At 41.1% G+C, this 14,685-nt stretch overlaps 1 protein-coding gene across 2 annotated transcripts; it reads left to right on the top strand.

The window, feature by feature from the left end:
• The first annotated feature begins 10,844 nt into the window (after positions 1–10,844).
• Positions 10,845–14,433, top strand: LOC127607389 (DNA dC->dU-editing enzyme APOBEC-3G-like). 2 transcript variants are annotated; one of them, XM_052075651.1, is made up of 5 exons: positions 10,846–11,094; positions 11,215–11,374; positions 11,467–11,710; positions 11,785–11,903; positions 12,005–14,433. In XM_052075651.1, exons 1-5 carry the CDS (start codon positions 11,081–11,083, stop codon positions 12,527–12,529), a joined length of 1,062 nt encoding a protein of 353 aa, XP_051931611.1. In that variant the 5' UTR covers positions 10,846–11,080; the 3' UTR covers positions 12,530–14,433. The 2 variants fall into 2 exon arrangements, with proteins under 2 accessions (XP_051931601.1, XP_051931611.1); XM_052075641.1 differs by having other exon boundaries at positions 10,845–11,374.
• Positions 14,434–14,685: the final 252 nt, after the last annotated feature.

The raw sequence follows: 14,685 nt of genomic DNA, 5'->3' as shown, positions 1-14,685 counted from the left end.
TGTAAATTGGCACGTGTGAACGCAACCGAGTTAAATTTGCTCCAGAGGAAATGCTTGTGAAGAGCTTACGTACAGCGAGAATGCGTTGCTTTCGCGCTCTGTCGGACTTCCGTCATGTGTGTTTAATAACGACACAAAACTTGGCTGGTAACATCTTTCCTTTTGTAGGAGACTGGACTGTCTGTTTGTTTAGTTTGTTCCTTTGTTGTGTGTTCACAACCCCCCGCGCCCCATATAATTTATTTTGTGATTTCCTCTCTTGATTTTCTGTTTGGCGCATTACGTATTTGCTTTTCTGAGTGACATTGAAGTCATCGTTGATTTACGTTTTCGGGGGCGGTCACTCTCGAGCAGAAGGAGAAGGCACGGAGACCGAGAAGCAGAAGGACGCGCCCGTCCAGTAGTCCCTTGAGTTGTGTATATGTTTTAAAAAGAACCAACACGACAGCTCATTTGTTTTCGTTTTGCTCCGCTGCAGAAACTGCCGTGGTAACGCAAGTGGGGATGCACCGACGCTGTGCCGGTGCTGACACGCTCAGCGGCTTTGTACGTGTGAACGCTCCACACAATTTGCTGTGGTGCAAAATATATCGCAACAAAATACATCGGTGCAGCAAATGTGTGCAATTAGCAATAAAATTCGATCATGAAAAGCCCAAATGATTTGCTTGTATCCGACTTCGACCAATCAGATGCAACCTTAAATGTACATGAGAAAAGTGTCACGGTTTTGTTTTCGGTCTAGCCAGCAAGTGGCAGGAGATGACTTTTGTGCACACCTGCTGCCAATCAATGATTAGTAGACTCTGTATTTTTAGGACTCCTCTGCCGTGCACTGGTTGTCGGAGTATTGTTTAATGCAATTTGCCGTTTCTCTGCTCATAGACTAGTTGGCTTTAGACCTCGTCGTGTTTCGCGTTTGTACTCTCGGTACCCTTGGTTTAGTAAGTACTGATTTTGTTTTGTGATTGAGCTTTCTAGCGTGTATTTTTGATACATTGTTTTTTGATGGTATTCACGGTCTTTATTTTTCGCCCTTGCCTTTTGTGCAAGCACTTTTTGTTATTCGTTTTATGTGCCCTCTGGTCCTTGTTGTGACCAGCGCTTTATGTTCCCTCTTTATCGGTGCTATTTTTGCATTAAAATATATTTTTCTACGGAGACCTTGTTTACGTCTATGCTTTAGGATCCAAACTAAACTCGGCTTGTCCGAGACATAACAAAAAGTATCTCGGGGCATTACTCAAAATAAATAAGTTTAAAATGTATACCTGTAGATAGAGATATAAAATTGTTATTACAATTAATTAAAGAGTACATTGAGCCTTCTTATTTTGCCAGGTGATTTTTTTTCTTGTATTAGATCATGTAAATATCAGTTCTTTCAGTGCATATTGCAATAATCTCTATCGCAATATTCAAAATCTATGTCTCATTTTCCAAACGAAGTGTCCAGAATTACCACAATGCCTTCGTCAGCCTTTGCCTCCCCAGCAATGCCACCTCAGCAGCCTCACCCCAACTTGGCACATTTAGAGGAATTCAACATAAGATAAGAAAAATCTCAGGTGACGATATCTTCTCTTTCTACATATGCACATGAACTTCGCTGCAAGGTAAGAATACAGTCTGGTACGTATTGCATACAGTGGCACTTGTTGACACAATTAGTTGAGGTGTGTCTTCGGGACAAAGTGTTTGTTGTGTGGCTGACTTCAGATTGATTTTCTGTTTATGAAAAGTGAAGTTATTTCAAAGTCAGGTCAAAGTATTTAACAACACACCTCCTGCAATTCCTTTTCTTCTGCACCAAACAAGAGTACCGGTGTATACATATTTTTTAATGACTTGAAATGGCAATTTTAGATTGCCATGTAATGCGTCTCGACCTTTGTAAAATTCAGTTTCTCAAAACCGTTGTGTTCGGATCTTGGGGACCGCTTGTATTGTGTTTGTGAGTTTGACGTAAATCTGCCTCATTTCTAATCCACATTGGGAGGCTGAAAAACAGACATGCTAACCACTAGCCCGCCATACTGCTTAACAGAGTGTGTTTTTATCAACAAGATGACATTGTAAATGTTATGACATGAGTGTACAATTATAAAAAACGGGAGCATCATTTGTACAGCAGTGTATAACAATGTATGCAATTACCAGCACATCGTGAGGGGGAAGAATACACAGAATACTTTGTGGGGCCAAACTGCAGCATCAGCAAATAACCTCACAATTAGACACAAGTGTGGTTGAACAATACCTGCAGAAGTGTGAAGTGTGAGGCCACTCAAATTGACTTGCAAATGTTCAAATATGCATTCGTGAATGTGTTTGGATTCATGACACTTGCAAACAACAAATTGTCCAAGAGAATGGCTCCAATATGTCAAAAGTAGTCAAAAAGTGCCAACAATGCTGATAATCGAGCTGTTTTTGTGCTTAATGTGGGAGGGACAAATTGGGCGAATATATAAAAATCCTCTCATGAAGCTCAAGTGAGCTCTCAGGGTTTGTATGTGCGTGTTTTATTTTTATTTTTTTCACATGCACACGCTGACTTGATGAGCACTCTTTCAACCCCGTCCGTCATCTCGTTTTATCGTCTCCAGATAGACTCAATTAGAGAAATGAAAGGAAATGTCAATGGGAGACAAGGCTTCCACTAATCCAATAAGACGCTCCACGATGCACCCTCCTCCTTCATTGCACATCAGAAGCCGACTGGTGCCGCTGGCAAGAAGGTCCACTTCACCAACATTATTCACAGCGCAACCTCGGTTTTCGGAAGACATCCGTTCCAGAAAGTCTGACTAAAACCAAATTGTACAAAATCCCTTCTGTTCCTCAGCTGTTCCTCAACTCCGCTGATTGATTTTCATCTGTAATTCGACTTGTTCAACAGCTGTGACTTTTTGTTTTGGTTGCGTCATTATTCTGCCGTTCCTCGGCAGTTGTTCTGCGGTCCCTTGCCTGTTTCCTTGGTGTTTGTTTTGATGGCTTTCGTTTGTATTTGAGCTGTTCCTTGTCTGCTTTTACATTGTTCCTTGTCTCTTCTTTGACTTTTTGCTGCTGTTGCACACATCTCATTCTTTGTAAAAGGGCACAGCTTCAAATGGTGGAGGAAATAAACATCTAAATTCGGTTAAACATATCCATACTGAATAAAAAATAAATAAAAAATTGGTTTTATGTTTGAAGAATACTTTTCCTAAACGTTTTGTTTGAAAATCCTCACCTGGAAATTTTGTTCTGAAATCTGTCATAATAATGAATATAAATTCACAATATGAGAGCATAAAAAGAAACATTTTTAACAAGCACAAGAATCATAAGTGAGAAAAAGAACAATTTGGACGAATGTCACCGTCCAAAAACTGAAAAATAGAGTGCCTAATTAGGTTGCCTTTATTGAAGAGTCTTGATGACATTGAATCCTTTTTACACTGAAGGTCTTAAAATTAATGTTTATCGATTGGCAATAAATGAATGTTAGAGTAGATGGATCAAAAGCACAACAAAATTTAAATGGTAAAAAAATTGAAAACCAGCTCATACGCATGTGAAAATGGACGTTGCACTGTACTCTAATAAAAAATGGGGTTTGCCCTTAATTTGCATGCCAGCGTATTGAGTGCTTCCTCTGTTGTTCATGAAGGATTTTGCTCTTCTCCTTCGCTGCTTCCCTTCTGTTCCTCAGCTGTTCCTCAACTCCGCTGATTGATTTTCATCTGTAATTCGACTTGTTCAACAGCTGTGACTTTTTGTTTTGGTTGCGTCATTATTCTGCCGTTCCTCGGCAGTTGTTCTGCGGTCCCTTGCCTGTTTCCTTGGTGTTTGTTTTGATGGCTTTCGTTTGTATTTGAGCTGTTCCTTGTCTGCTTTTACATTGTTCCTTGTCTCTTCTTTGACTTTTTGCTGCTGTTGCACACATCTCATTCTCATCTGTTTCCGTGTTGGTCCTAGTTTGGATCTCACTTTGATCAAGATCTACCTCAGATGTTCAATGTTCAAACTCGTCACCAGTGCTCATTTGCTTTTTCTGCTGTTCTCAGTCATTTTCCTTGGTTTTATCTCATCTGTATGAATCTCTGCTGTTCGTCTGATTTGTTTTTTTTCCCAGGTGTCTTAACATGACTGCTTTTCAATTGTATCTGTGCTGCTCCTGATCTCGTTCTGATATTCCTCAGCTGTGCCTCATCAATATCTTCTTCTCTTTTGTCTGACCTTTCGAAATGGTTTGTTGTTGCTGTTCCATTTTTTTCTCCACTTTGTTGTTTCTGCTGTTTCCTTGACATCGCTCATTTGTGTTGCCGCTGTTCCTTTCCTGCATCCCAAACACTATATTCGCATTGGTGTAGAAGTGCCCTGAAACATCCTGACATCCACCATTTACACACAAAATTACTTCAGTCATCGTCCATTACGACATCACTGATGATTTGATGCTCTGGTTGCCGCAGTAACTCGTTCCTAAATTTCATCAAAACCTTCAAGTTTGCATTATTACGACTGTCAGTCGCCCCATTCAAGACGCTTCAAAGCGGAGAGTCGTTTCAGTTGCCTGTCTTTAAGATTCATCATTAAAATTTCTCAGACATTCTATTTCCTTGCATCGTTCCCAGTTTGTTCCTATGAAGTCCATTATTAACATCCATAGCACTACGCAGTAGAGATGAGATGGATGCATTGATTGAGTCGTCCGGCGCCTCATGACAGTTGCGCTTCAGTATGGTTGCTATCCAATTACATGGATGATTGAACTTGAAGCCCATTCAAATGTCAGCCCTCAATTACCTCCTCCAAGTGTACTCGGGCAACATAATAAAGGCACACAAGGTAATGGCATGAGTCTGCCCACATTTCAGACATGTACTTTGGGGTTCTTGGACAAAATGGACACCGTTCCTCATTCGCTGCAACAAGCCACTAAACAGCTTCACGAATCACCGTTTCCTGCATACGCGCATGCATTAATTTGATCGTCATCATTTTTCCGGGACAGCCACCCCCCCCCCCCGCCCCCCCGAACAGACTTTTCAAACCTCACACTTCATTCCGTCTGTCAATAAAATGTAATGGTGGAAATTAAAGAGATGGGAATTCAGGAGATGCCTATGATAGCAATGAACATACACTAGCCCAAGGCAACGTGACGAAAATATGCAAACACAATGACATGCTATCAAATAAATCTCATTTGGGAATTCATTCAAGGGCCTGACTTGTCCCTGCATGTCTCTACACACAAGTGTGAATGGGAGAGTGTATTGCTGGATTTGAATTTAATTGAAGTGATGATAGCATTTGCAGCATTCCAATCATAAGGATGTAGCTATTTTGATCACACAGTAGGCGGACACCTGTATTATGAGCATTTTGTTGTCTTAGATTTTGTTGTCTTACATTAACCTGCCATGAAAACATTCATGGCAGGTTAATGTAGTCCAAAGGTGTGAGTGTGAGCGTGGATGGTTGTTCGTCTATATGATTGACCTGCGATTGGCTGGCAACCAGTTCAGGGTGTCCCCCACCTATTGCCCAAAGATGGCTGAGAAGTGCTCCAGCGAGTATTGATGGATGGATGGATCTTATAGTCAAATCATTTTTTTTTAATGCGAAAGATGCTCAAGGTTCATGCTCAGCAGGAATTTAAAAAAAAGTGTGTTTGGCATTGCGAATCTAGTCCAATGGGATGTAAGTGTATGAGAGATTTGTTTAAGAACAAGTAAGTACTTCGTACATGCTGCGGTTATTTGACATCACAGCAGGTGACCAGATAAATGGCTTGCTGCCTGAAGATATGTTTTCTTTTCTTTCTCGCTCCCGGGTGGAATATGTTCAAAAGCTACCAGCTATTTAAAAAAAAAAAAATAGATTTTGTAATTTTCACACATGGTGGATATACAAAAAGTCCACATACCCCTGCTCAATTGTCAGGTCTTTGTGATATTAGAAATAAAACCATGAGAAATTGTTACCAAAAAAAAAAATCCCACCATTGTAACCTATAATCCAGGGGTGCCCAACCTGTTTTGAGCAAAGATTGACTTTTGAAGCGACAAACCTCCTGCGATCGACCCGATCGCGAGCGTGCAAGCATACACATATGCACACACTCAGTTCTTGATGATAGATTAAAACAAAAAAAGATCCAGTAACCTAAATATGGAGTGCACTTTCAAAAAACCATAGAGTATAATTGTCGAAATTTAGTTTTGAACTAATTCAATCGGGCCAAAAGAAGAGACTGATTGGGGTCCAGGAACCTTTGGGGTAGAGTCTTTACCACTGGACAGATCTCATCAGAACATTCTCGTTCCTAAAACGACATGGACTAAAAGTTACATTTCATGGAAACGGGACAGCCGTAGTCGTCAACGTCTTGAGAAATACATTGGTTAAGTTGATATGATACAAAACCAAAAAGCGTGTTAAGCACCACTACTATTGATGAGCGGAGCATAGTAACTTGCTGCCAAAGAGAATTTGGACATTGCGTTTATTCCTTCGCTTAATGGTGCCATCAACAACAGGCAGTCAGGAAAGTACCCGTACTTTACTCTCCCATTCAGACATCACGTATGATGGAATGCACAGCGGAACACAGTGTCAATGTGTGATTGAAGAAAACAAGGTTGAATTTTATTTCCTCGGTGTCTGAAGGGCGTGCCTTTTTTTTCCAAGGAACAGAGTTTAGAGTGTGATTACATTCTGTTCTTCGCAGCTTGTTTATCTCTTATATTGCATTTGTTTTTTAATCGGAGCAGAACACAGTTTATTTAGAATTAATGCAGCAGTCCAGTATTTTGTCTTTTCTTGTGATTTAGGATTCGGACTGGGACTAGAACTCTCCCCACACCTCACACATTTTTAGCTGCATGTATATCACTTTGTAAAAGGGCACAGCTTCAAATGGTGGAGGAAATAAACATCTAAATTCGGTTAAACATATCCATACTGAATAAAAAATAAATAAAAAATTGGTTTTATGTTTGAAGAATACTTTTCCTAAACGTTTTGTTTGAAAATCCTCACCTGGAAATTTTGTTCTGAAATCTGTCATAATAATGAATATAAATTCACAATATGAGAGCATAAAAAGAAACATTTTTAACAAGCAGAAGAATCATAAGTGAGAAAAAGAACAATTTGGACGAATGTCACCGTCCTACATTAACATCATTGTGACATTAATGTCGTACTACAGAAAAAAAAAAGTCTTATTTACAAGCGTAAGGTATATAATCTGAATGTTAAAAGGAAAATCACAATTATTCCTCAACGCAATATTTTTCTGAGATTAATTTCTGAATGTTAGGGGACTAAAGTCATAGTTGTATGTGAGATAATTCCTAAAATGTGGGGAATAAATTGACAATATGGAATTTAGAAAATATTAAGGAAATGTCTAGGAAAAGTTGAAAAACAAAGTCACAATTCTACAAAAATACAATTATAAAGAAAAAGTGTATTTTCTAAGGAATATGACCACCTCATAATACATTGAATCAAATATGACTTCTACTTTTTTCTTCTACTAAAGTTGAAATTTTACAAGGAACCTTATTTTCAGAACCAAATAGAATAGAATCGTAATGTCGTAATAACATTTTCAGGTTTGTTTGCAAATGAAAGCGAGCAAACTGGGCTACAACAAGCCTCTCAGGCCAAACAAGTAGCATACATTGTTATGTCTCTGTCTTTCTGGCCATGTAAATATCTCAAGTGTGAACTTGTGAGAATGGCGTGCAGATGGGAAGGCGCTGTGTCACATTACACATGCAGCGAGAGAACAGACACCAAGGCTGACTGTGAAATTCAGCCCCAATTTTTCATTCTTCTGTGAAAGCTCAAACATGTCCTCCCTCTGGTGACGGCATAAAAAAAGAAAAAAAAAGCGACAGATAAGAGGCAGATGTGCAGAAATAACTTTACATATGAGCGCGTGTGAATACTGCGGGCTTACAAGGTGCAACGTGTGATGAATGGCAGTGTGTGGTGGCGGACAGCCTTGGACAGCAGCTTGTTAATGTCACACCTCCATCCTGAGATGTGATTAGCATTCCCGTGCGCACTAGATTGAATTCATTCCACTTTTGATAGTGTGCTTGAATATTCATGAGGGATATGAATCGGCTTGATTGGGATTCAAAGGGAAAACTTGACGCGCAAAGAAAAAGGTTGTTCTGAAAAAAGAGTGTTTGCATTTTAAATAGCTTGTTGTTGGTCTACTAACATCAACGCTCCTGTTCATGCAATTCAACATTTGCAAGAGTCGTCCGTGATATGTGCATGCATCTAATGAGTCAAAAATGCATGGAATGACTCAGTGATGATAGGCTAAAAAAAAAAAACGTATTTTATATCTCTCTCACCCTATACACGCAGACACACACACACACACACTTTCATTCACACACACATACTTTCATTTCTTGTGTAGGTTGGATTCAGTTTCATTTCTATTGAAGGACTCCTCCCATCCTCCTTCTTTTGCTGTGGCTCCATCCACACCTTTAGTTTAGTTTTAGTTTCAATTGACCTTTTTGCCATCGTGGCCTTTTGTTTGAATAACTTATTTTATTTCACGTCTTTCGTGCTCCTTCTGTTTGTTTGTGTTGATAAGTGTCAAGTTTTCCATGGTGGTAGTGTAGGTTGCTACCCCAAAAAGCAGGGAGGCAAGGAGGAGTGGTGTGGACTGACCCAAATGTGTTGAACAAAACTACAAACAGGAGTTCACTGGAAAAAATTAACTGAAGTATTCGAGCAAAGTCCTGAAAACCCAAGGAACCAAAAGTAACAAAAACCTATGGCAGAAAACAAAACATGCCAGGAGCACACAGATACTCACATCTCACAATGACCCAACCAAGACTGACAGAACCCAGGAACTAAATACAAGCAAAGTGACGAGACAACGAGAAATACCTGGACAAGACACAAAGGGTGGAGGCAGCTGATTGGTTGACACAAGGGACACTGATGATGAGAACAGGTGGCAACAAAAAGGGCACACGAGGGAACAAAACCAAATATAATCGATACAAATACATAGATATGACATAAAAATGAGGCGTCACGGCTTGATAGAGTAAAAACATTAATGGACAATGGAAAGGCTAACAGGAGGTTTTAAAAATGTCTAAGATGTTCCGCAATGCATTATGCAAGATTTGCATGATTTTTTGGATGTTATTCAACCAATCTTTTTTTGTTGTTTAATATCATATCCATAATAGTTTTCAAATTGCACTCAAAGGAGTAAAATGAAAGTCACGAGCTCTGGGGAAAACAAAACAAAAACAAAAGTCACACTCTGGCCTTTGAGCTAAAATCGGAAGCTGACACAAAAGTGAGAAATTAACTCGATTAAACAAGGAAACAAAGAAACAAAAGAAAACAGGACTGGGCATGACAGCGGCTGAGCTCCCACGACACAGAGGAAAATCTGTCCAACCTTAAAATGTGAGAATCCCTGAAAAATAAAAATAACAAAAATAATGAACAGAAAATCACTGGCTCCAAATAAGAGCAAGACCAAAGTGCAACGTACAACTGAAAAGAACAAAAAATGACTCATTGTCACAACTTTCAAGTCATATTAGAAGTAGTAATATTCATTCATTCATTCATCTTCCGTACCGCTTGATCCTCACTAGGGTCGCGGGGGGTGCTGGAGCCCATCCCAGCCGTCTCCGGGCAGTAGGCGGGGGACACCCTGAATCGGCTGTCAGCCAATCGCAGGGCACAGAGAGACGAACAACCATCCACGCTCACACTCACACCTAGGGACAATTTAGAGTGTTCAATCAGCCTGCCATGCATATTTTTGGAATGTGGGAGGAAACCGGAGCACCCGGAGAAAACCCACGCATGCCCGGGGAGAACATGCAAACTCCACACAGGGAGGCCGGAGCTGGAATCGAACCCGGTACCTCTGCACTGTGAAGCCGACGTGCTAACCACTGGACTACCGGGCCGCCCACAAGTAGTAATATTTCTACAAAAATGAAGTACCGGTACTCATTTCACAAAATACGTTCCTAGTGTCAGGGTAATATGAGAAAAAAAATGTCAATCTTTAGTTGTACAATTACAGGAAATAAATAATTTCAGCAATATTTTAAAATGTTTAAGATGGGAATTGAATACTATAGCACAAAAATTAAAAGTAACAGGTTATCATTTCACAAGGAGCACAAAATAATGGACAAATGTGGCATCAACAATTTGGGGCATGAAAACAACTGCATGAATACCAGAAAAAAAAAATCATTGGAATTTTACAATATTCATTGAATAATTTGAGTGAAAAAAGTCATCATATTACAATTTTAATGCTTTTTACAGTAATAATTCAACAATATGCAACATTCTCTTTCTCTAAATGCCTGCCGTCAAATGGGGTGAAACTAAATGTGGACATTGCCATTTCCACAACAAGATGACGGTCAACCGTCAGTCTCAACGTTCTTGGAATATACGGAATCTGAAAAACAGCATCAATGTGTTTCTACCCAGAGTTTTTTATTGTTCAATAAATAAGTGTCACAACAGCCATAAACTCTGCCAAGCACGTAGCTAATGTGACCAGGACAATAAAAGCTCATTTTGTCGTAACAAGGTTTGGGTTGTCACTGTCCCCTGTCGCTCCAAGATGGGCCCATTCATCCATCCATCCATCCATCCATTATCTACCGCTTATCCGGGGCCGGGTCGCGGGGGCAACAGCTTTAGCAGGGAAGCCCAGACTTCCCTCTCCCTAGCTACTTCTTCCTGCTCTCCCCGGGGATCCCGAGTCGTTCCCAGGCAAGCTGGGTGACATAGTCTCTCCAGCGTGTAGTCTCTCCCATTCATTAAAGAGGAAATACCGGCACACGTATTGACGCACGTGGGCAAAGAGAAACGAAAGTGAGAATCCCCATCAGCTGGTTCACACTCGTTTGCACTTGATTGGGTAAACAGGGCAAGCCAAACAGGCTGGGTGAGATTGCAGATGATAAAGCAACGCTCTTGACAGAGCAAGGGTCAATAGGTGCCGGGCTTCTGACGCACTGGAAAGCTGACATTCTTCGCCGGAATGGAGGAACCAGGGTAGGTCGGAATGTGTGCGTGTTGCTTTAAAAATTTGAGAAAGGCTGCATTACATCCAACAATTGCACTGTAATATTGAGGCAAGTGAATGAATGACATCTCCTTTTCCCTTTGCCTCAGTGAGCTTTTGAGCAGGAGTTGCTTTGTCTTCCAATACGAAAATGCGCTTTTTGGAGCACGTGGGAGAACCTACCTGTGCTTTATAGCACAAAGTGATGAAATTGGGGCTACTTCTGTCTCCGGATATTTCTGCAGTACTTCTGATGAAGCGCACGCAGAGGTGAGTATGGAGAAGCATCCCGGAGCGCCTTTTCGGAGGAACCCTTTCAAATGCTCAATATCATCCATTTGTTTGCTCACTCTCTCACGTAGATGCGTTTTCTGGATTACTTGAAAACGTCGCATCGAGGACACGACACCAGGGTCGCGTGTTACTTGTCCTGGTCCCCCTGCGCAAACTGCTCCCAGGCGTTAGTCCAATTCCTCCAAAACAACGCAAACATAAAGCTCAGGATCTTCGTGTCACGCCTCTACCGCACGGAGGTCAAGGAAAATCGCAAGGGCCTGCAATTGCTGAGTGACGCCGGAGTGCCCCTCCGAGTTATGAAGAACAAAGGTCATTGAGAATTATTAGACATTCTCGACAACTGAACCGAATGCTGAGGATTTTTTCCCCCCCATTCTCCGTAGACTTTGAATACTGCTGGAAAACCTTTGTTGATCATCAACAGAGCCCCTTCCCACCTTGGTACCACATTCTCGGAAACCAGGAGCATTATCAAGAAGAACTCTCGGATATTCTCCAGCAGGTAACTGACATCCGAGCTATGATTGACAACAAACGTGCAAAATACAACTGGTCTAATCACCCGTTGGCATATCATTTCGTCCTCTTTTTTTTTTTAAATAGAACGACCTTGGCGCACAGGACGGGGTATGCGTTCTTATCGTCGGGACTTCGATGGTCCGGCACGTGAAGATTAGCAGATGCAGTATTTCTTGTCACCCAGGTGCACACGTTGAGGATGTCAATGACGTCATCCCCCGTCTGCTGGCTCAGCAGCCGTCGGTCATTGCCGTGGTTGCTCACGTTGGAACGTGGGACCACAACCTGCAACAGTCGGAGAAACTTAAGAATGACTACATCTCCCTCGTACGCACCATCCAGGACACAAAGAAGCGTGTCATAGTCTCAGGCCCCTTTGTTCCACCCTGGTTTGGTGAGGCCAAGTTTAGCCGCGTCAGACAACTGCATATCTGGCTTAAAGGATACTGTTGCAGCGGAGGCATCCCTTATGTGGACAACTTCACCACTTTTCTCAATAGACGGGATCTTTTCAAGCCAGACCTCCTCCACCCAAATCTCTTTGGATCTCGGCTTTTAGCCATGAACATTGAACTCACTCTGCTCTCCTGCAATGCGTTCTCCAAATAACGGTCATTGACCACGAGTACTGTTCACCTTCAACCGGTCAGAAGTTCCATTAGGCCTCCGGACAATAGCATCCTCAACGCAAGTGAGTGGTCGACCCGCCTCCTGCGAGTTCCCATCACATCTGGTTTTGATGAGTGCACATTTTGTAGGAACATAAATCTGGCATGCTGAATGTGCGCTTCTCCTCTCAACATTACGTTCATGATAAATCCCCTGGTTGTTGACGATAAGGTTGACTTTATTTTACTCACGTAAACAAGGCTAGATTTCCTTTTACTGTTGCAAATGATTTGAATGCGATGCTTTTGCTTCCTCTGTCACTCCGCTCTCTCGCAACACACCAGTTCTGTTATCAGTGATTTTTCGGAATTTCTATGAGTCAGACACACCACCTACAATAGGTGGTGATTTTTATTTGCACAGTGAGTATTTTTGAACTTCCTCAGCTGCTTGTACTTTGAACAGCGCACCACCCAGCCAACTCACAACGGGACGTGCCCTCATCCTGGATCTCATGACTCTGAGGTAAATGTGAGGAAATGCTCTCTGACTTGTGAAGTGGTTGCAAATTTTCCTCTGCTGATATTTTATTTTCAGCTTGTGATTCCATTTTATTATATTTTTTTTACAATTTTAAAACCGAACTCAAGTCAACACTGGGTTGAGTGGCTCCACTTTTGACAAAAAAATAAATAAAAATAAATCGGACACCACTAAACTGATAAAGGTTGAAATCAAAAAATGAAATTGGAAGAGTGAAGGGAGGATGCGGGCAAAAAAGTGACAGTTCACTCTGAACTATTCTGTGAACATCTCAAAATCTACATAGTGCACTCAAACTGTCACGTTGCGTGGTGGACCCCAAAAAGCAGGCAGGAGTTGAGGAGCAGGGTGTACTTGACGAATTGTATTTAAAACAAAGAAAACTAAATCCAAAACAAAGTCAGAAGTAACAAACAAAAGCCATGACAAAAACTATCAATAACCAAAACACTACTAGAACAAACATGACAGCAGCAAAGGAACAGCAAGCAAACAAACAAACAAACAAACAAACAAACAAACATGACAGTAGCAAGAGCAAACAATGACCCGACACCGAGTCTTCGGGCTGGGAGTCCTTTTAAAGCCCTAATTACATATGACCAACAGGTGTGCAGCTGCCGGGGGAGGCCTACAGTGCCACCTGTTGGTCCCTAAACCGAATGATGACACAAACAGTTGCCTGAATTTCAAAATTCCTCGCAGAAAACAAAAACAATCCCCAAATCCCTTCTTCCACCATCAAACATTTACCAAACACCAATTTAGACCAATTCAAGTCCCACATCACTGTTAAAAATAATGTTTGGCTTATTTGAGAAATGTTGAATGTTGTGAATTACTTTCATCTGATGGGTGTCTGCCCCACCGCTGACAAAACATCAGTGGTGAATCACCTTCTGAAGCTACGGAATTGAGATATCGGTGACCTGCAATCATTTCAGAACTCAGCTTCTCATGTCCAGATGAATGACCAGAGGACAGGAGCACATTACACTGGTTTTAAGATCACTGCATTGTGCCTTTCAGGATCGCTTTTAAGGGTCTTTTACTAGTTTGTAAATGGTTTGAACAGTTTTGGGGCATCACATCTATCTGATTTTCTTTTATCCTATCAACTTTCATGGGCCCTGAGGTCCTCTGGCACCGGCCTTTCAATTATTCCAAGAATTGGAACCCAAATTTATGAGAAGGCTGCGTTCAAAGATTGCTAAGAAAACATTGCCGATTCTGAAAAACCCTGAACAAAATGTGAGAGAGTACAAGTGGAAGAAAATGAAACATGATGTCTGGGGAACGCTTTCTTCAATGAATGGGTGCCAACACTTTTGTCCATATGTTTATTTCTTTCACAGCTGAATATTTATTGCTTTCTGTAAAGCGGGGATTCCATCACTCTGCACATCAGTGTGCAGTGAAAGAATAACAACCATGTCTCTTTCGTCATCTATCTTTGCCAAAAGTGACAAGCGGAACAATAAAATGCTCACGCAATATGGCAAACGTTGCAGTTAAGATGTGCCGTTCATCCAACACAATATTAGCTTTGTGTTCAAGTAAACTGGGATTCAATTGTATATTTTCTTTCAGTATGTAGACTATTTTTGGCATTT

This window comes from Hippocampus zosterae, chromosome 1, assembly GCF_025434085.1.
Source record: "Hippocampus zosterae strain Florida chromosome 1, ASM2543408v3, whole genome shotgun sequence".
Taxonomy (NCBI): domain Eukaryota; kingdom Metazoa; phylum Chordata; class Actinopteri; order Syngnathiformes; family Syngnathidae; genus Hippocampus; species Hippocampus zosterae.
This window is presented reverse-complemented; position numbering and strand designations above follow the sequence as displayed.